The sequence below is a fragment of the Coregonus clupeaformis genome, unplaced genomic scaffold (genome assembly GCF_020615455.1).
Source record: "Coregonus clupeaformis isolate EN_2021a unplaced genomic scaffold, ASM2061545v1 scaf0002, whole genome shotgun sequence".
NCBI lineage: Eukaryota > Metazoa > Chordata > Actinopteri > Salmoniformes > Salmonidae > Coregonus > Coregonus clupeaformis.
The window spans coordinates 1,624,215-1,647,482 of record NW_025533457.1 but is presented as its reverse complement, the minus strand read 5'-3'; the positions used below and the strand labels follow the sequence as shown (position 1 = coordinate 1,647,482).

General features: G+C 46.0%; 1 protein-coding gene across 4 annotated transcripts in view; it reads right to left on the bottom strand.

The window, feature by feature from the left end:
• LOC121530747 (terminal uridylyltransferase 4) overlaps positions 1-23,268 on the bottom strand; it is a 65,140-nt gene that overhangs the window by 7,896 nt on the left and 33,976 nt on the right. For all 4 annotated transcript variants that reach the window (XM_045212258.1, XM_045212257.1, XM_045212255.1 and 1 more), the window contains exons 14-25: positions 17,150-17,793; positions 15,966-16,116; positions 15,723-15,809; positions 15,238-15,338; positions 14,005-14,062; positions 13,113-13,216; positions 12,918-13,007; positions 12,341-12,454; positions 11,292-11,369; positions 9,912-10,083; positions 7,252-7,299; positions 6,506-6,597 (exon numbers count right to left, since the gene is read on the bottom strand). In XM_045212258.1, coding sequence (XP_045068193.1) covers positions 6,506-6,597; positions 7,252-7,299; positions 9,912-10,083; positions 11,292-11,369; positions 12,341-12,454; positions 12,918-13,007; positions 13,113-13,216; positions 14,005-14,062; positions 15,238-15,338; positions 15,723-15,809; positions 15,966-16,116; positions 17,150-17,793 — 1,739 coding nt within the window. The remainder of the gene's footprint in view (positions 1-6,505; positions 6,598-7,251; positions 7,300-9,911; positions 10,084-11,291; positions 11,370-12,340; positions 12,455-12,917; positions 13,008-13,112; positions 13,217-14,004; positions 14,063-15,237; positions 15,339-15,722; positions 15,810-15,965; positions 16,117-17,149; positions 17,794-23,268) is intronic.

Genomic DNA, 23,268 nt, shown 5'->3' with positions numbered 1-23,268 from the left:
CCTCCATACAGACCTTCTCCAAATCCTTCAGGTTTCGGGGCTGTCGCTGGGCAATACGGACTTTCAGCTCCCTCCAAAGATTTTCTATTGGGTTCAGGTCTGGAGACTGGCTAGGCCACTCCAGGACCTTGAGATGCTTCTTACGGAGCCACTCCTTAGTTGCCCTGGCTGTTATTTTCGGGTCGTTGTCATGCTGGAAGACCCAGCCACGGCCCATCTTCAATGCTCTTACTGAGGGAAGGAGGTTGTTGGCCAAGATCTCGCGATACATGGCCCCATCCATCCTCCCCTCAATACGGTGCAGTCGTCCTGTCCCCTTTGCAGAAAAGCATCCCCAAAGAATGATGTTTCCACCTCCATGCTTCACGGTTGGGATGGTGTTCTTGGGGTTGTACTCATCCTTCTTCTTCCTCCAAACACGGCGAGTGGAGTTTAGACCAAAAAGCTCTATTTTTGTCTCATTAGACCACATTACCTTCTCCCATTCCTCCTCTGGATCATCCAGATGGTCATTGGCAAACTTCAGACGGGCCTGGACATGCGCTGGCTTGAGCAGGGGGACCTTGTGTGCGCTGCAGGATTTTAATCCATGACGGCGTAGTGTGTTACTAATGGTTTTCTTTGAGACTGTGGTCCCAGCTCTCTTCAGGTCATTGACCAGGTCTCGCCGTGTAGTTCTGGGCTGATCCCTCACCTTCCTCATGATCATTGATGCCCCACGAGGTGAGATCTTGCATGGAGCCCCAGACCGAGGGTGATTGACCGTCATCTTGAACTTCTTCCATTTTCTAATAATTGCGCCAACAGTTGTTGCCTTCTCACCAAGCTGCTTGCCTATTGTCCTGTAGCCCATTCCAGCCTTGTGCAGGTCTACAATTGTATCCCTGATGTCCTTACACAGCTCTCTGGTCTTGGCCATTGTGGAGAGGTTGGAGTCTGTTTGATTGAGTGTGTGGACAGGTGTCTTTTATACAGGTAACGAGTTCAAACAGGTGTAGTTAATACAGGCAATGAGTGAAGAACAGGAGGGCTTCTTAAAGAAAAACTAACAGGTCTGTGAGAGCCGGAATTCTTACTGGTTGGTAGGTGATCAAATACTTATGTCATGCAATAAAATGCAAATTAATTACTTAAAAATCATACAATGTGATTTTCTGGATTTTTGTTTTAGATTCCGTCTCTCACAGTTGAAGTGTACCTATGATCAAAATTACAGACCTCTACATGCTTTGTAAGTAGGAAAACCTGCAAAATCGGCAGTGTATCAAATACTTGTTCTCCCCACTGTATATGAAGGGCTGCTCATAGCCTATATATGAAGGGCTGCCCATAGTCTATATATGAAATATGTAAAGTCCATGGAGAATAAGAGCACTTCCTCCCAGCTGCCCACTGCACTGAGGCTAGGAAACACTATCACCACCGATAAATTTACAATAATCGAGAATTTCAACAAGCATTTTGCTACGGCTGGCCATGCTTTCCACCTGGCTACCCCTACTCCGGCCACCAGCTCTGCACCCTCCGCTGCAACTTGCCCATGCCCCCCCGCTTCTCCTTCACTCAAATCCAGACAGCTGATGTTCTGAAAGAGCTGCAAAATCTGGACCCCTACAAATCATCTGGGCTAGACAATCTGGACCCTTTCTTTCTAAAACTAGCCGCCGAAATTGTCGCAACCCCTATTACTAGCCTGTTCAACCTCTCTTTCGTAACGTCTGAGATCCCCAGAGATTGGAAAGCTGCCGCGGTCATCCCCCTCTTCAAAGGGGGTGACACTCTAGATCCAAACTGTTACAGACCCATATCCATCCTGCCCCGTCTTTCAAACGTTTTTTTGAAAGCCAAGTTAACAAACAGATCACCGACCATTTCGAATCCCACCGTACCTTCTCCGCTATGCAATCCGGTTTCCGAGCTGGTCATGGGTGCACTTCAGCCACGCTCAAGGTCCTAAACAATATTATAACCTCGATCGATAATAGACAGTACTGTGCAGCCGTTTTCATTGACCTGGCCAAGGCTTTCGACTCTGTCAACCACCGCATTCTTATTGGCAGACTAAATAGCCTTGGTTTCTCAAATGACTGCCTCGCCTGGTTCACCAACTACTTCTCAGATAGAGTTCAATGTGTCAAATCGGAGGGCCTGTTGTCTGGACCTATGGCAGTCTCTATGGGGGTGCCACATGGTTCAATTCTTGGGCCGACTCTTTTCTCTGTGTATATCAATGATGTCGCTCTTGCTGCTGGTGACTCTCAGATCCACCTCTACGCAGACGACACCATTTTGTATACATCTGGCCCTTCATTGGACACTGTGTTAACAAACCTCCAAACGAGCTTCAATGCCATACAACACTCCTTCAGTAGCCTCCAACTGCTCTTAAACACTAGTAAAACTAAATGCATGCTCTTCAACCGAACGCTGCTTGCACCCGCCCACCCGACTAGAATCACTACTCTCGACGGGTCTGACCTAGAGTATGTGGACAACTACAAATACCTAGGTGTCTGGTTAGACTGTAAACTCTCCTTCCAGACTCACATTAAGAATCTCCAATCCAAAGTTAAATCTATAATCAGTTTCCTATTTCGCAACAAAGCCTCCTTCACATTTACAAAATAGCCTCCAACACTCTACTCAGCAAATTGGATGTAGTCTATCACAGTGCCATCCGTTTTGTCTCCAAAGCCCCATATTCTACCCACCACTGTGACCTGTACGCTCTTGTTGGCTGGTCCTCACTACATATTCGTCGCCAAACCCACTGGCTCCAGGCCATCTATAAATCACTGCTAGGCAAATCCCCATCTTAGCTCATTGGTCACCATAGCAACACCCATCCGTAGTATGCGCTCCAGCAGGTATATCTCACTGGTCATCCCCAAAGCCAACACCTCCTTTGGCCGCCATTCCTTCCAGTTCTCTGCTGCCAATGACTGGAACAAATTGCAAAAATCTCTGAAGCTGGAGACACTTATCTCCCTCACTAACTTTAAGCATCAGTTGTCAGAGCACCTTACCGATCACTGCACCTGTACACAGCCCATCTGAAATTAGCCCGCCCAACTACCTCATCCCTATATTGTTATTTATTTTGCTCTTTTGTACCCCAGTATCTCTATTTGCACATCATCTCTTGCACATCTAGCATTCCAGTGTTAATACTAATTGTAATTATTTTGCACTATAGCCTATTTATTGCCTTACCTCCATAACTTGCTACATTTGCACACACTGTATATATATTTTTCTGTTGTATTTTTGACTTTGTTTTGTTTTACCCCATATGTAACTCTGTGTTGTTGTTTTTATCGCACTGCTTTGCTTTATCTTGGCCAGGTCGCAGTTGTAAATGAGAACTTGTTCTCAACTGGCTTACCTGGTTAAATAAAGGTGAAATAAAATTTAAATAATAAAAATAATGAAGGGCTGCTCATAGCCTATACAGTGGCTTGTGAAAGTATTCACCGCTTGGCATTTTTCCTATTTTGTTGCCTTACAACCTGGAATTAATGCAAAATATTTTTTTTATTGTGAAACAAACAAGAAATAAGACAAAAAAACAGAAAACTTGAGCGTGCATAACTATTCACGCCCCCCAAAGTCAATACTTTGTAGAGTTACGTCTCTATAAGCTTGGCACATCTAGCCCCTGGGATTTTTGCCCATTCTTCAAGGCAAAACTGCTCCAGCTCCTTCAAGTTGGATGGGTTCCGCTGGTGTACAGCAATCTTTAAGTCATACCACAGATTCTCAATTTGATTGAGGTCTGGGCTTTGACTAGGCCATTCCAAGACATTTAAATGTTTCCCCTTAAACCACTCGAGTGTTGCTTTAGCAGTATGCTTAGGGTCATTGTCCTGCTGGAAGGTGAACCTCTGTCCCAGTCTCAAATCTCTGGAAGACTGAAACAGGTTTCCCTCAATAATTTCCCTGTATTTAGCGCCATCCATCATTCCTTCAATTCTGACCAGTTTCCCAGTCCCTGCCGATGAAAAACATCCCCACAGTATGATGCTGCCACCACCATGCTTCACTGTGGGGATGGTGTTTTCGGGTGATGAGAGGTGTTGGGTTAGCGTTTTCCTTGATGGCCAAAAAATTATTAGACCAAAAATGGAAAATGGCTGTCTAGCAATGATCAACATTCAACTTGACAGAGCTTGAAGATTTGTTTTCATAATAATGTGCAAATATTGTACAATCCAGGTGTGCAAAGCTCTTAAGAGACTTACCCAGAAAGACTCACAGCTGTAATCGCCGGCAAAGGTGCTTCTACAAAGTATTGACTCAGGGGTGTGAATACTTATGTAAATTAATATTTCTGTATTTCATTTTCAATACATTTGCTACATTTTCTAAAAAACAGGTTTTCACTTTGTCGTTACGGGGTAGTGCATGTAGATGGATGAGAAAAACGATTTAATCAATTTTCAATTCAGGCTGTAACAACAAAATGTGGAATAAGTCAATGGGTATGAATATTTTCTGAAGGCACTGTAGCAATGTTCCAAGAAAGAGACATGCACCAAAAGGACGCTCAGAGAACCATTTGTACAAACTGTCTGTTTTTCTTCAGCCTGAACAAAACTAAAGGTGTAATGATACTTAAAGAAACTCAAGCTCACCATCCTGAAGACCAAGGCAGAATCACTTTCCTTCAATGTTTCCATAACAGAAAGAAAATTGCCTTAATTAATGTGTATGCTCCAAATTCATATGATCTTAAGTTTTTTGATTCTTTGAACAGCATATTGTATTAACTGAATTCCAACTGGTTATTGGGACAGACATTGCTATTAAGACCAACTCCAATCTACCAACCAAGGCTCTCCAACATTTACTCTCTGATTACCACCTCATTGCTGCCTGGCGAGTTCATAACCCTAAATCAAAAGAGTACACGCTTTCTATTCAAACAGGCACAAAAACATTCTCCCGAATTGATTTCGTACCATTATCTACGCCTCTATTGTCTTTCATCCAGAAAACATTAGCCTATCTGATCATCATGCTTATTACAGACAACTACATGAGCCTATCTGGACTACATTAGGCCCTAATCTATGCATTTCACATGACTGGCCCAGCCAATCAGAATGAGTTTTTCCCCCACAAAAGGGCTTTATTACAGACAGAACTTCCCCTCAGTTTCATCAGCTGCCCGGGTGGCCGGTTTCAGATGATCAGGTGAAGAAGCTGGGTGTGGAGGTCCTGGGCTGGCGTGGTTACACGTGGTCTGCAGTTGTGAGGCCGGTTGGACTTACTGCTAAATTCTCTAAAACGACGTTGGAGGCGGCTTATGGTAGAGAAATGAACAAATTGTCTGGCAACATCTCTGGTGGACATTCCTGCAGTCAGCATGCCAATTGCACGCTCCCTCAAAACTTCAGACATCTGTGGCATTGTGTTGTGTGACAAAACTGCACATTTTAGAGTGGCCTTTTATTGTCCTCAGCACAAGGTGCACCTGTGTAATGATCATGCTGTTTAATCAGCTTCTTGATATACCACACCTGTCAGGTGGATGGATTATCTTGGCAAAGGAGAAACGCTCACTAACAGGAATGTAAACATATTTGTTCAACCTTGAGCAAAATCAGCTTTTTGTGCGTAAGGAACACTTCTGGGATCTTTTATTTCAGCTTATGAAACGTGGGACCATCACTTTATCTGTTGCGTTTATATTTTTGTTCAGTATACATGAGCCTATCTGATTATCATGCTTATGAGTCACATCACGCTTATTACTGCCAGATACATATTTCAGAATCTCCTAAAAGACTCCTACAAGACGGCGGTTTAATGTTTCCTTACTACAAAATCCTACTTTCTCTGAACAATTTGAAACTGAATTGAATGAATTCATAACGATTAACAAAAATTCAATGGATGATCCTCAGATTTTATGGGACGCCATTCAAGGTTTTCTTAAAAACAATGCAACTGCATTTGCATCTGGGCTGAATAAATCACAAAAGAAGATATCAGAATTGGAAAAGTTGTTAACAACGTTAGAGCGTCCTCAACAAACACTTTTTTTTCAGACCAGGTAGCGACTACTCTCTTCAAAGTCAAGACAGAACTAAATCTATTGATAAGACCGAGCAGAATGTTGGAGGGGCATATGGGATGGAGAGTTGGGGGTGTTTCTTTAGAGTGGCATAAACTAACCCCCCCAACAAAAACTTGACAAAACAAATAAAAACTTGGTCCAAAAGATAAAAAATAATTTAACAGAAGTTAGCCTCGTCTGAGCCAGACAGAAGAGCCTCGTGTTCATAATGACTACTTGGGATTTTCTTTTCATAGTAACTATTTGTTGCATATCCCCAACACTCCTGGAGACAACCTGTGGATGCATGAAATCTATCTGACTAGTGTACTCAGGAGGGTAGGTAGTGAATACTAACCATCTGACTAGTGTACTCAGGAGGGTAGGTAGTGAATACTAACCATCTGACTAGTGTACTCAGGAGGGTAGGTAGTGAATACTAACCATCTGACTAGTGTACTCAGGAGGGTAGGCTTTGACTGTTGTTCCAAACACTCTTCTGCCATTGATGAATGCCTTCATGATGAAGTTGGTCACTGTGAGAGAGAGAGAGAGAGAGAGAGAGAGAGAGAGAGGGAGGGAGAAAGGGAGGGAGAGAGAGAGAAAGGGAGGGAGAGAGAGAGAAAGGAGGGAGAGAGAGAAAGGGAGGGAGAGAGAGAAAGGGAGGGAGAGAGAGAGAAAGGGAGGGAGAGAGAGAGAAAGGGAGGGAGAGAGAGAGAGGGAGGGAGAGAGAGAGAAAGGGAGAGAGAGAGAGAGAGAAAGGGAGGGAGAGAGAGAAAGGGAGGGAGAGAGAGAGAGAGAAAGGGAGGGAGAGAGAGAGAGAGAAAGGGAGGGCGAGAGAGAGAAGGGGGGAGGGAGAGAGAAAGGGAGGGAGAGAGCGAGAGAAAGGGAGGGAGAGAGAGAGAGAAAGGGAGGGCGAGAGAGAGAAAGGGGGGGAGGGAGAGAGAGAGAAAGGGGGGAGGGAGAGAGAGAGAAAGGGGGGGAGGGAGAGAGAGAGAAAGGGAGGGAGGGAGAGAGAGAGAAAGGGAGGGAGGGAGAGAGAGAGAAAGGGAGGGAGGGAGGGAGAGAGAGAGAAAGGGAGGGAGGGAGGGAGAGAGAGAGAAAGGGAGGGAGAGAGAAAGAGAGAGAGGTAAAGGTAAAAGAGGATGATGCTATGAGATAGAGAGAAAGACAGAAAGACAGACACCTACTTCTCCTGGACAGGCCAGCTCCCAGGTTATGGTTCAGGTCAAAAGGATCTGGAGAGAAAAACATTAGATCAGATAACTAGATCACTGGTTCCCAACACTCCCTGGAGCGCTGCAGGGTGTGCAGGCTTTTACTACAACCAAGCAATGTTAAACCCTCAAACAGCTGACGATAAACGGAATCAGGTGAGTTAGTGGTGTGCTGGAACAACAGCCTGCACCATAGCTCCCCTCAACCCCCTCCACGTTTACCGACCCTCGACCCATAGCTCCCCTCAACCCCCTCCACGTTTACCGACCCTCGACCCATAGTTCCCCACAACCCCCTCCACGTTCACCGACCCTCGACCCATAGCTCCCCTCAACCCCCTCCACGTTTACAGACCCTCGACCCATAGCTCCCCTCAACCCCCTCCACGTTTACCGACCCTCGACCCATAGCTCCCCTCAACCCCCTCCACGTTTACCGACCCTCGACCCATAGTTCCCCACAACCCCCTCCATGTTTTCCGACCCTCGACCCATAGTTCCCCACAACCCCCTCCACGTTTACTGACCCTCGACCCATAGTTCCCCACAACCCCCTCCACGTTCACCGACCCTCGACCCATAGCTCCCCTCAACCCCCTCCACGTTTACAGACCCTCGACCCATAGCTCCCCTCAACCCCCTCCACATTTACCGACCCTCGACCCATAGCTCCCCTCAACCCCCTCCACGTTTACCGACCCTCGACCCATAGTTCCCCACAACTCCCTCCATGTTTTCCGACCCTCGACCCATAGTTCCCCACAACCCCCTCCACGTTTACAGACCCTCGACCCATAGCTCCCCTCAACCCCCTCCACGTTTACCGACCCTCGACCCATAGCTCCCCTCAACCCCTCCACGTTTACCGACCCTCGTCCCATAGCTCCCCACAACCCCCTCCATGTTTTCCGACCCTCGACCCATAGTTCCCCACAACCCCCTCCACGTTTACTGACCCTCGACCCATAGTTCCCCACAACCCCTCCACGTTTACTGACCCTCGACCCATAGCTCCCCTCAACCCCTCCACGTTTACCGACCCATAGCTCCCCTCAACCCCCTCCACGTTTACCGACCCATAGCTCCCCTCAACCCCCTCCACGTTTACCGACCCTCGACCCATAGCTCCCCTCAACCCCCTCCACGTTTACTGACCCTCGACCCATAGTTCCCCTCAACCCCCTCCACGTTTACCGACCCTCAACCCATAGTCCCCCTCAACCCCCTCCACGTTTACCGACCCTCGACCCATAGTTCCCCACAACCCCCTCCACGTTTACCGACCCTCGACCCATAGTTCCCCACAACCCCCTCCACGTTTACCGACCCTCGACCCATAGTTCCCCACAACCCCCTCCACGTTTACTGACCCTCGACCCATAGCTCCCCTCAACCCCCTCCACGTTTACCAACCCATAGCTCCCCTCAACCCCCTCCACGTTTACCGACCCTCGACCCATAGTTCCCCACAACCCCCCTCCACGTTTACTGACCCTCGACCCATAGTTCCCCTCAACCCCCTCCACGTTTACCGACCCTCAACCCATAGTCCCCCTCAACCCCCTCCACGTTTACCGACCCTCGACCCATAGCTCTCTTCAACCCCCTCCACGTTTACCGACCCTCGACCCATAGCTCTCCACGTTTACCGACCCTCGACCCATAGTTCCCCTCAACCCCATCCACGTTTACCGACCCTTGACCCATAGTTCCCCTCAACGTTTACCGACCCTCGATCCATAGTTCCCCTCAACCTCCTCCACGTTTACCGACCCTCGACCCATAGCTCCCCTCAACCCCCTCCATGTTTATCGACCCTCGACCCATAGCTCCCCTCAACCCCCTCAACACCCTCCACGTTTACCGACCCTCGACCCATAGCTCCGCTCAACCCCCTCCACGTTTACCGACCCTCGACCCATAGTTCCTCTCAACGTTTACCGACCCTCGACCCATAGTTCCCCTCAACCTCCTCCACGTTTACCGACCCTTGACCCATAGCTCCCCTCAACCCCCTCCACGTTTACCGACACTCGACCCATAGCTCCCCTCAACCCCCTCCACGTTTCACCGACCCTCGACCCATAGCTCCCCTCAACGCTCACCGACCCCCGACCCATAGCTCCCCTCAACCCCTCCACGTTTACCGACCCTCGACCCATAGCTCCCCCCAACCCCCTCCACGTTTACCGACCCCTCGACCCATAGCTCCCCTCAACCCCCTCCACGTTTACCGACCCTCGACCCATAGCCCCCCTCAACCCCCTCCACGTTCACCGACCCTCGACCCATCGCTCCACTCATCCCCCTCCACGTTTACCGACCCTCGACCCATAGTGCCCCTCAACCCCCTCCGTTTACCGACCCTCGACCCATAGCTCCCCTCAACCCCCTCCACGTTTACTGACCCTCGACCCATAGCTCTCCTCAACCCCCTCCACGTTTACTGACCCTCGACCCATAGTTCCCCTCAATCCCCTCCACGTTTACCGACCCTCGAGAAGAAATGAAGGCAGGAATCACTTCAAATGAAGTCAAGAGAACTGTCCAGAACAGGGTTTGATGAAGAGATGGAGACACTGTTATGGCCTTTTGCTAGGAGTTACAAGGAATAAATCAGGTCTAGCACTAACCCTCGATGACGATGTACTTGGAGGTCCACTGCTTGTTGAAGGTGGTAAGAGCTGCTCTCTGTCTGATGCAGATGACGTGTTCTCTGAAGTCAAAGGTCTCAGTGTAGAACTGCAGCAGGCCCAGCCACAGAGATCCTACACACTCTAGGTTCTTCTGGGACCACCGCTCAGGCTAGAGAGACACACACACACACACACACACACCACAGCTGATGTTCTGATAGAGACTCACACCACAGCTGATGTTCTGATAGAGACTCACACCACAGCTGATGTTCTGATAGAGAGACTCACACCACAGCTGATGTTCTGATAGAGAAACTCACACCACAGCTGATGTTCTGATAGAGAGACTCACACCACAGCTGATGTTCTGATAGACACTCACACCACAGCTGATGTTCTGATAGAGACTCACACCACAGCTGATGTTCTGATAGAGACTCACACCACAGCTGATGTTCTGATAGAGAGACTCACACCACAGCTGATGTTCTGATAGAGAGACTCACACCACAGCTGATGTTCTGATAGAGACTCACACCACAGCTGATGTTCTGATAGAGAGACTCACACCACAGCTGATGTTCTGATAGAGAGACTCACACCACAGCTGATGTTCTGATAGAGAGACTCACACCACAGCTGATGTTCTGATAGAGAGACTCACACCACAGCTGATGTTCTGATAGAGACTCACACCACAGCTTATGTTCTGATAGAGACACTCACACCACAGCTGATGTTCTGATAGAGACACTCACACCACAGCTGATGTTCTGATAGAGAGACTCACACCACAGCTGATGTTCTGATAGAGAGACTCACACCACAGCTGATGTTCTGATAGAGACTCACACCACAGCTTATGTTCTGATAGAGAGACTCACACCACAGCTGATGTTCTGATAGAGACACTCACACCACAGCTGATGTTCTGATAGAGAGACTCACACCACAGCTGATGTTCTGATAGACACTCACACCACAGCTGATGTTCTGATAGACACTCACACCACAGCTGATGTTCTGATAGAGACTCACACCACAGCTGATGTTCTGATAGAGACTCACACCACAGCTGATGTTCTGATAGAGACACTCACCACAGCTGATGTTCTGATAGAGACTCACACCACAGCTGATGTTCTGATAGAGAGACTCACACCACAGCTGATGTTCTGATAGAGACTCACACCACAGCTGATGTTCTGATAGAGACTCACACCACAGCTGATGTTCTGATAGAGAGACTCACACCACAGCTGATGTTCTGATAGAGACTCACACCACAGCTGATGTTCTGATAGAGACTCACACCACAGCTGATGTTCTGATAGAGACACACACCACAGCTGATGTTCTGATAGAGAGACTCACCAGGTTATCCAGATCATTGTAGAAGTAGACATTCCATCCATCTACCAAAACCTCAGGCTTCTCCTCCCCGTCATAAATCTATCGACACACACACACACCACAAATCAATACGTCTACCATAATACACAAATACATTGCGGGTCTTAGCAATGAGGAATCCAGATTCAGCCAGCACACCTCCCAGAATATCATCCGACTCACGGCCAAGACTGCTCAGAACTGTACTGATTGGTCCAAAGTCAGACGTATTTAATTTGAGTTACCTCCTGCAGTACAGGTATAACAGGTGGGTTAATTGAGTTACCTCCTGCAGTACAGGTATAACAGGTGAGTTAATTGAGTTACCTCCTGCAGTACAGGTATAACAGGTGGGTTAATTGAGTTACCTCCTGCAGTACATGTATAACAGGTGGGTTAATTGAGTTACCTCCTGCAGTACAGGTATAACAGGTGGGTTAATTTGAGTTACCCCCTGCAGTACAGGTATAACAGGTAGGTTAATTGAGTTACCCCCTGCAGTACAGGTATAACAGGTGGGTTAATTGAGTTACCTCCTGCAGTACAGGTATAACAGGTGGGTTAATTTGAGTTACCTCCTGCAGTACAGGTATAACAGGTAGGTTAATTGAGTTACCCCCTGCAGTACAGGTATAACAGGTGGGTTAATTGAGTTACCTCCTGCAGTACAGGTATAACAGGTGGGTTAATTTGAGTTACCTCCTGCAGTACAGGTATAACAGGTGGGTTAATTTGAGTTACCTCCTGCAGTACAGGTATAACAGGTGAGTTAATTTGAGTTACCTCCTGCAGTACAGGTATAACAGGTGAGTTAATTTGAGTTACATCCTGCAGTACAGGTATAACAGGTGGGTTAATTGAGTTACCTCCTGCAGTACAGGTATAACAGGTGGGTTAATTTGAGTTACCTCCTGCAGTACAGGTATAACAGGTGGGTTAATTGAGTTACCTCCTGCAGTACAGGTATAACAGGTGGGTTAATTGAGTTACCTCCTGCAGTACAGGTATAACAGGTGGGTTAATTGAGTTACCTCCTGCAGTACAGGTATAACAGGTGGGTTCCTCTGTTGTAGGTAGAATAGCACCATCAGGGTGAAGCCGTAGGACGACAGACTGCCTCGAGACGCATCACCTATATCACACAACTAGACCAGGGGACAGACAGAGATATTAAAATACACCCCTTTAACTAGACCAGGGGACAGACAGAGATATTAAAATACACCCCTTTACCTAGACCAGGGGACAGACAGAGATATTAAAATACACCCCTTTAACTAGACCAGGGGACAGACAGAGATATTAAAATACACCCCTTTACCTAGACCAGGGACAAAAATATAAACACCCTTTACCTAGACCAGGGGACAGACAGAGATATTAAAATACACCCCTTTACCTAGACCAGGGGACAGACAGAGATATTAAAATACACCCCTTTACCTAGACCAGGGGACAGACAGAGATATTCAATATTGGGGAGAATACATACACATATGCCATCATCAGCTGTTGATCAGGTTACACTCATACGAAGTGTATCACCATCAAAAGATTTCAGTGGGTCGTGTGACCATCTCATCTCATCTGTAGACTAGTGGGACATACCTTGGCGAACACCTTCATGACATAGCACAGCATCTTGACTCGGGGGTCGATGGCAGCGTACGAGGCCAACAGACGCGTGTTGTGCAAGGCCTGACAGCCAAGACAGAAAACAAAGAGTTGGAACGAATACACTGATCAAGGTTCTGTCACTGCTTCCTGCTCCCACATGACCCACGGCGTGTGTGTTCCTCTCACCAGCGTGTTGTAGAGACTGATGTCTCCCTCCAGGCCTGTCCTAACGTGGTAGAACTTGACGATGGGGACCTTAGCCGTGGTGATGGGGAGGATGTTGCTCAGACCTGGGGCCACAGGGACATTTGAGATACAGCCTCCCAGCTACTGACTCCTGGTGAATGTCTAGCCAGCTACTGACTCCTGGTGAATGTCTAGCCAGCTACTGACTCCTGGTGAATGTCTAGCCAGCTACTGACTCCTGGTGAATGTCTAGCCAGCTACTGACTCCTGGTGAATGTCTAGCCAGCTACTGACTCCTGGTGAATGTCTAGCCAGCTACTGACTCCTGGTGAATGTCTAGCCAGCTACTGACTCCTGGTGAATGTCTAGCCAGCTACTGACTCCTGGTGAATGTCTAGCCAGCTACTGACTCCTGGTGAATGTCTAGCCAGCTTACAGACACTTGTTAACAGACAGTACTGACTGGTTGACATATACAGACCTGGTGCACAGTACAGCAGTATAAGGGCACTATATGGAGAATCCACATTCTACATTATTATAGGGTAGTGTCTAGACACTGATCCACATTCTACATTATTATAGGGTAGTGTCTAGACACTGATCCACATTCTACATTATTATAGGGTAGAGTCTAGACACTGATCCACATTCTACATTATTATAGGGTAGAGTCTAGACACTGATCCACGTTCTACATTATTATAGGGTAGTGTCTAGACACTGATCCATATTCTACATTATTATAGGGTAGTGTCTAGACACTGATCCACATTCTACATTATTATAGGGTAGTGTCTAGACACTGATCCATATTCTACATTATTATAGGGTAGTGTCTAGACACTGATCCACATTCTACATTATTATAGGGTAGTGTCTAGACACTGACCTGGGTGTTTCCTCAGCAGTCTGGCCAGAGACTCTATGATGCTGATACAGTCCAGACCCTGCAGGAGACAAGAAAGGATTTTGTTCAAAACAGGGTTTCAGAAGAGGTTTGTTTATAGCATGTGTCAAACTCATTCCACGGAGGGCCCAGTGTGTGCGGGTTTTCACTCCACCCTTGGACTTCATTGATAAATTAAGGTCACTAATTAGTAAGGAACTAAAAAAACAAAAACCTGCAGACACTCGGCGAGAGAGAGAGAGAGTAGAGAGAGAGAGAGAGTAGAGTAGAGAGAGAGAGAGTAGAGAGTAGAGAGAGAGAGTAGAGAGAGAGAGTAGAGAGTAGAGAGATAGTAGAGAGAGAGTAGAGAGAGAGAGAGTAGAGAGTAGAGAGGAGAGAGAGAGTAGAGAGAGAGAGAGTAGAGAGAGAGAGTAGAGAGAGAGTAGAGAGAGTAGAGAGAGAGTAGAGTAGAGAGTAGAGGGAGAGAGAGTAGAGAGAGAGTAGAGAGTAGAGAGAGAGTAGAGAGAGAGTAGAGTAGAGAGTAGAGAGTAGAGAGAGATAGTAGAGAGAGAGTAGAGAGAGAGAGAGTAGAGAGTAGAGAGGAGAGAGAGAGTAGAGAGAGAGAGAGTAGAGAGAGAGAGTAGAGAGAGAGTAGAGAGAGTAGAGAGAGAGTAGAGTAGAGAGTAGAGAGTAGAGAGAGTAGAGAGAGAGAGTAGAGTAGAGAGTAGAGAGAGAGTAGAGAGAGAGTAGAGTAGAGAGTAGAGAGTAGAGAGAGAGAGTAGAGTAGAGAGTAGAGAGAGAGTAGAGAGAGAGAGTAGAGTAGAGAGTAGAGAGAGCGACACCATTGTAAATACAACCCATATTTATGTTAATTTATTTTCCCTTTTGTACTTTAACTATTATACACATTGTTACAACACTGTATATATACATAATATGACATTTGAAATGTCTTTATTCTTTTGAAACTTCTGAGTGTAATGTTTACTGTTAATATTTATTGTTTATTTCACTTTTGTTTACTATCTACTTCACATGCTTTGGCAATGTTAACATATGTTTCCCATGCCAATAAAGCCCTTAAATTGAAATTGAATTGAGAGAGTAGAGAGAGAGGCAGAGAGAGAGTAGAGAGGAGAGAGAGAGTAGAGTAGAGAGTAGAGAGAGAGAGTAGAGAGAGAGTAGAGAGAGTAGAGAGAGATACAGAGGAGATACAATAGATAGATAGATCATTACTTCAGCGGTCTCCTGTCCGTCCAGCACCATACAAATGTCCAGGTCACTCTGCTTGAAGCCAAAGCCGTTCTTAGACGAACCAAACAGCCTCAGTCTGGCACCTGTCAATCAATCAAACAACAATCAGTCCAAGTCTGGAACCTGTCAATCAATCAATCAAACAACAATCTGTCCAAGTCTGGAACCTGTTAATCAATCAATCAAACAACAATCTGTCCAAGTCTGGAACCTGTTAATCAATCAATCAAACAACAATCTGTCCAAGTCTGGAACCTGTCAATCAATCAATCAAACAACAATCAGTCCAAGTCTGGAACCTGTCAATCACAAAAAAGAAGACAAACAGCTATAAAACAAATCATCTAACCATCAGCTACCACAGAGTGGACATGTCTTCAATTCTTCTCTGGACAAACCCTTCCGTTAGACGACTTTTAGAGGTGAACATTATTTCCCAGAGTATCAGGTGTGTCATGGCGTCTCACCAGTGAACTGTCGTTTGACGAAGCTCTCCAGGTCCAGTAGGATGTGTTCTCTCACCCCCACCTCCACCTCATCTGGAGCAAAGTCTCCTGGGACGTTCAGAAATTAGACGACATTTAATTAAATGATAATAACTGGAATGGTACATACAATGAGTCAGAACAAATCCTTTGAAGAGCTGGTCACAGACACATGAACACAGACACATGGACACACACGGAAAACACGCACGCACAGTGACTTACGGTAGCACTGTTGGCAGACGGTGTTGAGTGTTTTGAGGAAGGCGGGCGTCATGGGAGGGAGAGGGGCTAGCTGAACCTTCTGGAAGTCCTCAGGGCAGTCCTTCTTTAGATGGCCGTCACGCTTACACACACCGCACACCACTGTGTGGGACTGAACCACACACAGGGTTAGAGACTGGATGCAAACAAGTTTCAATCCCAAAAAATAGTGTGATTGAAGCACAGCAGTTTCAGGGTGGAATGACCAGGAATAAAACAATTTTTCCCACTTTAATTCTTAGTGCAGATCTTCTGTTGTTCTACTACTGACTACAGGGGAGGAATGTGTCAACAGTCTCAGAGTCGGAGTACTGACCTAGGATCTGGTCCCCTCCGTCCATCAATGTCATCACAGGTTATCCATTATATTGACCTGATTCTCTAGTGACCACTAACAATGAAAATACAATTCTTCAAAAATGGAAGGCAGTCGGGAGGAGGCAAGATCAGGTGGGTCCATTCTAGCCAATGAGAGAGTAGATAAGCGCGTGAACTAGGCACAATGGTTTCCAGTAGTTACCACAGCCACAAATTCTCTATATCGTAAAAATTCATTAAAACAAAAATTAGCCTTTTGGTCTTAATTTAAGGTTAGCAGTGTGGTTAAGGTTAGGTTTAAAATAACATTAAGGAGAGAAATTGTAGAAATAAGTGGCTGTGGTACCTAGTGACGAACAGGCACAACTCTGATATAAAGTGTTTTTTCTCCAAGTTGCCGGGATGTCGCATGTCCTACTTATATATCAGTATATTAGTAACAACCTAATCATTACAAAACGTATATTCCATCAAATTAGCCACACGTAGCAAATAAGCCATTACATTTTTTGTTGACCCAATCGACACTCTCTCATTGACCTCCATACAAAAACTCCTCGCTTGGTAAATAAAAAAAGCCACCTGCTGAAGAACACCAGGTATCCCTCTCGCTTCATCTCTTCCTCTCTGATGTAATACTGTGATCTAAAAAGGTCAAACTGATCCTAAAAATCAGCCCTCCAACTCTGAGACACTTGATACATACGGTACCTGGAGTACACACCATCTACGTCCAACTACTTCAAGCATTTTGCTGTGTCCTGCATATTTCATTGGTTTTATACCTCGTTTGGTTGAGTTTTGATCACATGCTCGCTCATAACTACCTTTCCACGGGTGAAGGCCTGTCTGGTGAAGGCATAGCAGAGATCACTGGCCCCCTCTGTCTTGTTGTCAAGCACTTCCTGTTTGGGCGGGGCTACCACCTCCTCCTCCTCCTCATCCAATGAACTGGGAGTGTCTAGGTCTGGCCCCTCGTCTGAGAGAAGCTCCTCCGAGACCTCGTCCAATGGGAACAGCTCTTCGTCCTCCGTGTTCACACTGTCTAGGTGATGTCTGGGATACACTTCCTCATCTAGCTCTTCATCCTCCTCTTCCTCCTCAGACAGGCTGTTCTCTTCTTTCTCTCCTTCCTCATCAGAGTCTGAAGGGCTCCCCTCCTCTTCCTCCTCCACCATACAGTCAGAGTCCTGCTGAAAGCCTGCCTCTCCTTTCTGCCCATTGGCTGCCTGAGACTCCAGGCTGAGACTGCTCAACCCTGATTGGACACGGCTCACGTCACTCAGAGCCTTCTGACCGGGCCCTGGCTTGTGATTGGCTCCTCGCGTCCCTGCCATCTTGTGGTTGGCTGAGGGGAGGCTGAGGGGCAGGGCGAAGTACTTGTAGGTAGATTTGAGGCAGTGGAGGATGTACTCGTACATCTGTTGGCTGTTCAATGTACGAGCCACGTTCCTCTTCACCGCAAACGGATCTAAAACACACAATTAAATCTCATCTCAAAATCATAACTTGTGTATCATGATTTGCAGTGCTAAACAACAGTGTTTCTCTTTACAAAGTCTAACTGGCAACCGCTGTCACAGGTTTAACATTAAAGCGCTTTTCAGACAGCCAGCGGAATATCACAAGTTCCCTGTCGAGTACACCACTGGTCCATCGAGTCAAAGAGAGTACACCACTGGTCCCTCTAGTCAAAGAGAGTACACCACTGGTCCCTCTAGTCAAAGAGAGTACACCACTGGTCCCTCTAGTCAAAGAGAGTACACCACTGGTCCCTCTAGTCAAAGAGAGTACACCACTGGTCCCTCTAGTCAAAGAGAGTACACCACTGGTCCATCTAGTCAAAGAGAGTACACCACTGGTCCATCTAGTCAAAGCGAGTACACCACTGGTCCATCGAGTCAAAGAGAGTACACCACTGGTCCATCGAGTCAAAGAGAGTACACCACTGGTGTACACCGACTTGCACCGTGGTTGGACACATTAGGGGTCCAACCACGGTGCTCAAAAATCACATTTAGATTATAGTAATTCATTTAAACAGAATATAAATTAGCGTTTTATTGAAAAGCAAAACATTGGCCATTGCATCTTCACCCCTGCTATAAATCATAAATTAATATCATTTATAAAAACAGACAAAATAATTTAGCCTAGAAGAACAAGTCGCCTACACAGTAATAAAACTACTTCAAAATACAATATTTGTATAATACAATTTGCGAATGACCTGTCCTATAGGCTACTTGTATGAACATTTTAATTAATAAATAATACACAGCTCTTTTCAAATGCAATCTATGCCTCTCTAATTTAATTTAGCCTAGGCATGAACATTTTAATTAGGCCTAATAAAGAACATGTCTTTCTAGGAACACAAGGGCCGAGATCCAGCTTTTGTCAAATTAACGTCATATTTGACTTTTCGTAGCAGGCCATGAGAATTAATGTAGCAGGTTAGGAGAATTAGGTTAAGATTAGGAAAAGGGTTAGGGTTAGCTAAAATGCTAAACGTTAACGTTAATTTGACAAAAGCTGGATCCCTTCTAGCCATGACCGGGCCGGCCCGCCCCACTCCCGCTGTGATTCAGCACCCAGGGTTAGTACCGACAGTGGTAAGTCGGATTCAAGGACTTTCCAGGACATTTTCAAGGACTAATATTTATTTTCAAGGACCATCAATTTGTTCTAGTAGTTACCAGATGACAGTATATCGCCACATCCGCATGAAAACCCCCCCCCGATTAACTTACTATTCATCATTACCTGACAAGTTCTACTCAGTAACACTATTTATTTACTACACACACTACATGACCAAAAGTATGTGGACAACTGCACGCCCAACATCTCATTCCAAAACCATGGGCATTAATATGGAGTTGGTCTCCCCTTTTTCTGAAGCTTGATTCATTACTCCAGAGTCCAATGGCGGCGAGCTTTACACAACTCCAGCCGACGCTTGGCATTGCGCACGGTGATCTTAGGCTTGTGTGCGGCTGCTCGGCCATGGAAACCCATTTCATGAAGCACCAGACGAACAGTTATTGTGCTGACGTTGCTTCCAGAGGCAGCTTGGAACTTGGTAGTGAGTGTTGCAACCAAGGATAGACCATTTTTACGCGATACAGTACTCGGCGGTCCCGTTCTGTGAGCTTGTGTGGCCTACCACTTCACGGCTGAGCCGTTGTTGCTCCTAGATGTTTCCACTTCACAATAACAAAACTTACAGTTGACCGGGTCAGAAATTTGATGAACTGACTTGTTGGAAAGGTGGCATCCTATGACGGTGCAACGTTTAAAGTCACTGAGCACTTCAGTACGGGCCATTCTACTGCCAGCATTTGTCTATGGAGATTGCATGGCTGTGTGCTCGATTTCATCCACCTGTTAGCAACAGGTGTGGCTGAAATAGCTGAATCCACTAATTTGAAGGGGTATCCACATACTTTTGTATACAGTGAGGGAAAAAAGTATTTCATCCCCTGCTGTTTTAACAACAAAAAAATCCAGAAAAACGCATAAATTGTGTTATAAATTGATTTGCATTTTAAATGAGGGAAATAAGTATTTGACCCCCTCTCAATCAGAAAGATTTCTGGCTCCCAGGTGTCTTTTATGCAGGTAACGAGCTGAGATTAGGAGCACACTCTTAAAGAGAGTGCTCCTAATCTCAGTTTGTTACCTGTATAAAAGACACCTGTCCACAGAAGCAATCAATCAATCAGATTCCAAACTCTCCACCATGGCCAAGACCAAAGAGCTCTCCAAGGATGTCAGGGACAAGATTGTAGACCTACACAAGGCTGGAATGGGCTACAAGACCATCGCCAAGCAGCTTGGTGAGAAGGTGACAACAGTTGGTGCGATTATTCGCAAATGGAAGAAACACAAAAGAACTGTCAATCTCCCTCGGCCTGGGGCTCCATGCAAGATCTCACCTCGTGGAGTTGCAACAGTGAGGAATCAGCCCAGAACTACATGGAAGGATCTTGTCAGTGATCTCAAGGCAGCTGGGACCATAGTCACCAAGAAAACAATTGGTAACACATTACGCCGTGAAGGACTGAAATCCTGCAGCGCCCGCAAGGTCCCCCTGCTCAAGAAAGCACATATACAGGGCCGTCTGAAGTTTGCCAATGAACATCTGAATGATTCAGAGGAGAACAGGGTGAAAGTGTTGTGGTCAGATGAGACCAAAATCGAGCTCTTTGGCATCAACTCAACTCGCCGTGTTTGGAGGAGGAGGAATGCTGCCTATGACCCCAAGAACACCATCCCCACCGTCAAACATGGAGGTGGAAACATTATGCTTTGGGGGTGTTTTTCTGCTAAGGGGACAGGACAACTTCACCGCATCAAAGGGACGATGGACGGGGCGATGTACCGTCAAATCTTGGGTGAGAACCTCCTTCCCTCAGCCAGGGCATTGAAAATGGGTCGTATATGGGTATTCCAGCATGACAATGACCCAAAACACATGGCCAAGGCAACAAAGGAGTGGCTCAAGAAGAAGCACATTAAGGTCCTGGAGTGGCCTAGCCAGTCTCCAGACCTTAATCCCATAGAAAATCTGTGGAGGGAGCTGAAGGTTTGAGTTGCCAAACGTCAGGCTCGAAACCTTAATGACTTGGAGAAGATCTGCCAAGAGGAGTGGGACAAAATCCCTCCTGAGATGTGTGCAAACCTGGTGGCCAACTACAAGAAACGTCTGACCTCTGTGATTGCCAACAAGGGTTTTGCCAACAAGTACTAAGTCATGTTTTGCAGAGGGGTCAAATACTTATTTCCCTCATTAAAACGCAAATCCATTTATAACATTTTTTAAATGCGTTTTTCTGGATTTTTTTGTTGTTATTCTGTCTCTCACTGTTCAAATAAACCTACCATTAAAATTATAGACTGATCATGTCTTTGTCAGTGGGCAAACGTACAAAATCAGCAGGGGATCAAATACTTTTTCCCCTCACTGTATATAGTGTACATCAGTGGTAAATCAGTACAGATGATGTTGACTGATTTCCTTACATGAACTGCAATTCAGTAAAATCTTTAAAATCGTTGCATGTTGCGTTTACATTTTTGTTCAGTGTACATGATAATATTAAATTGTCTTTATATTTAAAATTGTCTTTATATTTCACAAAATGTCCCACAGGCTGTCTCATGACACGAAAGTGCATTCTAACGGTGTTAACGGACCTTAGTTTACTCTAAAATGCTGTATTCTGTAAATACAGTAAATGTAAATAGTAAATTGTTTTTATATTTTTGGTCCCAAAACATAATGACATGAAAGTCTAAAAGGTCCTTAGTTTACTCTAAAATGCTGTGTTCTATACCCATTTGAAGAAACAAGTTATTCATGTGTTTGATAAGATTAAAGACTCTCTCAGGGGAACCTATTTCAACTTTAGGGGACCCTAAATGGGTCCCGGACCCCAGGTTTGGGAACCACTGTACTACTAACCTTTCTCCCTGCTTGCTTCAATGCTTCCTCTCTCTGTGTATCTCCTTTGCCTCCTCCATTGCAGCCTGACTCACCACTGTATGTCTCACTACTCTCTGTAAAGAAAAGGTATTTTGTTACGAGAACTTATAGTAGCCCATCATTTGATTATAGCTAGCTTGATTTCAGTCAACTACTCCTGCTGAGGTCAGGCGCCATTCTAACTTCATCCTTCTAGCCAGCTAGTTATAGCTAGCTACCTGGCTAATAGCCAGAGCCCTTTAGCTAGCTAGCCACCTGGCTAATAGCCATAGCCCTTTAGCTAGCTACCTGGCTAATAGCCAGAGCCCTTTAGCTAGCTAGCCACCTGGCTAATAGCCAGAGCCCTTGAGCTAGCTAGCTACCTGGCTAATAGCCAGAGCCCTTGAGCTAGCTAGCTGGACACCTGACTGAAAGATCAGCAACTATTTACCAGTTGTAAACTCATTCTCTGAGAGTCAGGGTTTTTGATTGGGGGATGTCTGTTGACACAGCAGGAGTCGAGGGATGTTAAAAGGATTCCCACTGTCAGCGGCGTCTCTCTGCTACTTGCCACTGTAGGTCTGGGCTTAGGTAGTTCGTTTCACGTCTCGGCCTGTGCCGTGGGCAGTGTTTGCTGTTGGACAGAGAGGTGAATGAGTGCTGCTAATGAGGAAAATCTGGGGGGGGACAGGCGAACATAACGAGCATACATGAATCATTCATGATTCCACTCATTCGCAGAGGTAAGCACAATTAGAACTCAGATCAAGAAACCTTCTGAGTGTTGATCAACGATTAGAACTCAGATCAAGAAGCCTTCTGAGTGTTGATCAACGATTAGAACTCAGATCAAGAAGCCTTCTGAGTGTTGATCAACGATTAGAACTCAGATCAAGAAGCCTTCTGAGCGTTGATCAACGATTAGAACGTAATAAGTGGGTAAACGATAATGAACAATATAAAAAAGGGGAGTGAACAGCGTTCATCACCCTCCACTGCATCCCTGGATGGGTCTGGCAAAACCCATTCAGAAACATCAATATCCTGCCGGGCAGCTTTAAATCTACATTTGCCCGGCGTGTTGGCTATGATATGATGTTTGGAGCCACCTTATCAGTCAGTTCGGTACCTGCCTGGCTGAGTGGCAGTGTGGGTGGAATGAGTGAGCTCGCCTAGCAACCACAGCGCGAAACACGTCAGAAAATAAAACTTGGTAGTCTGCCTGGAAAATGAATTAGCAAAACCAATACATTTTTCTAATGTTTCATATTAACATACTTGATCATTTTCTGTTCTCCTCTCATTTTAATTCAAGTACTTTTCAAATACCAACTTGAGAAAATGTCTGATTTTCAAGGTATTCCATGACTTGAATTTCAGAGTGCCAAATTCAAGTACTATAAGGGGGGTTAATTGGCTCATCGCGCTCTAGCGACTCCTTGTGGAGGGCCGGGCGCCTGCAGGCTGACCTCGGCC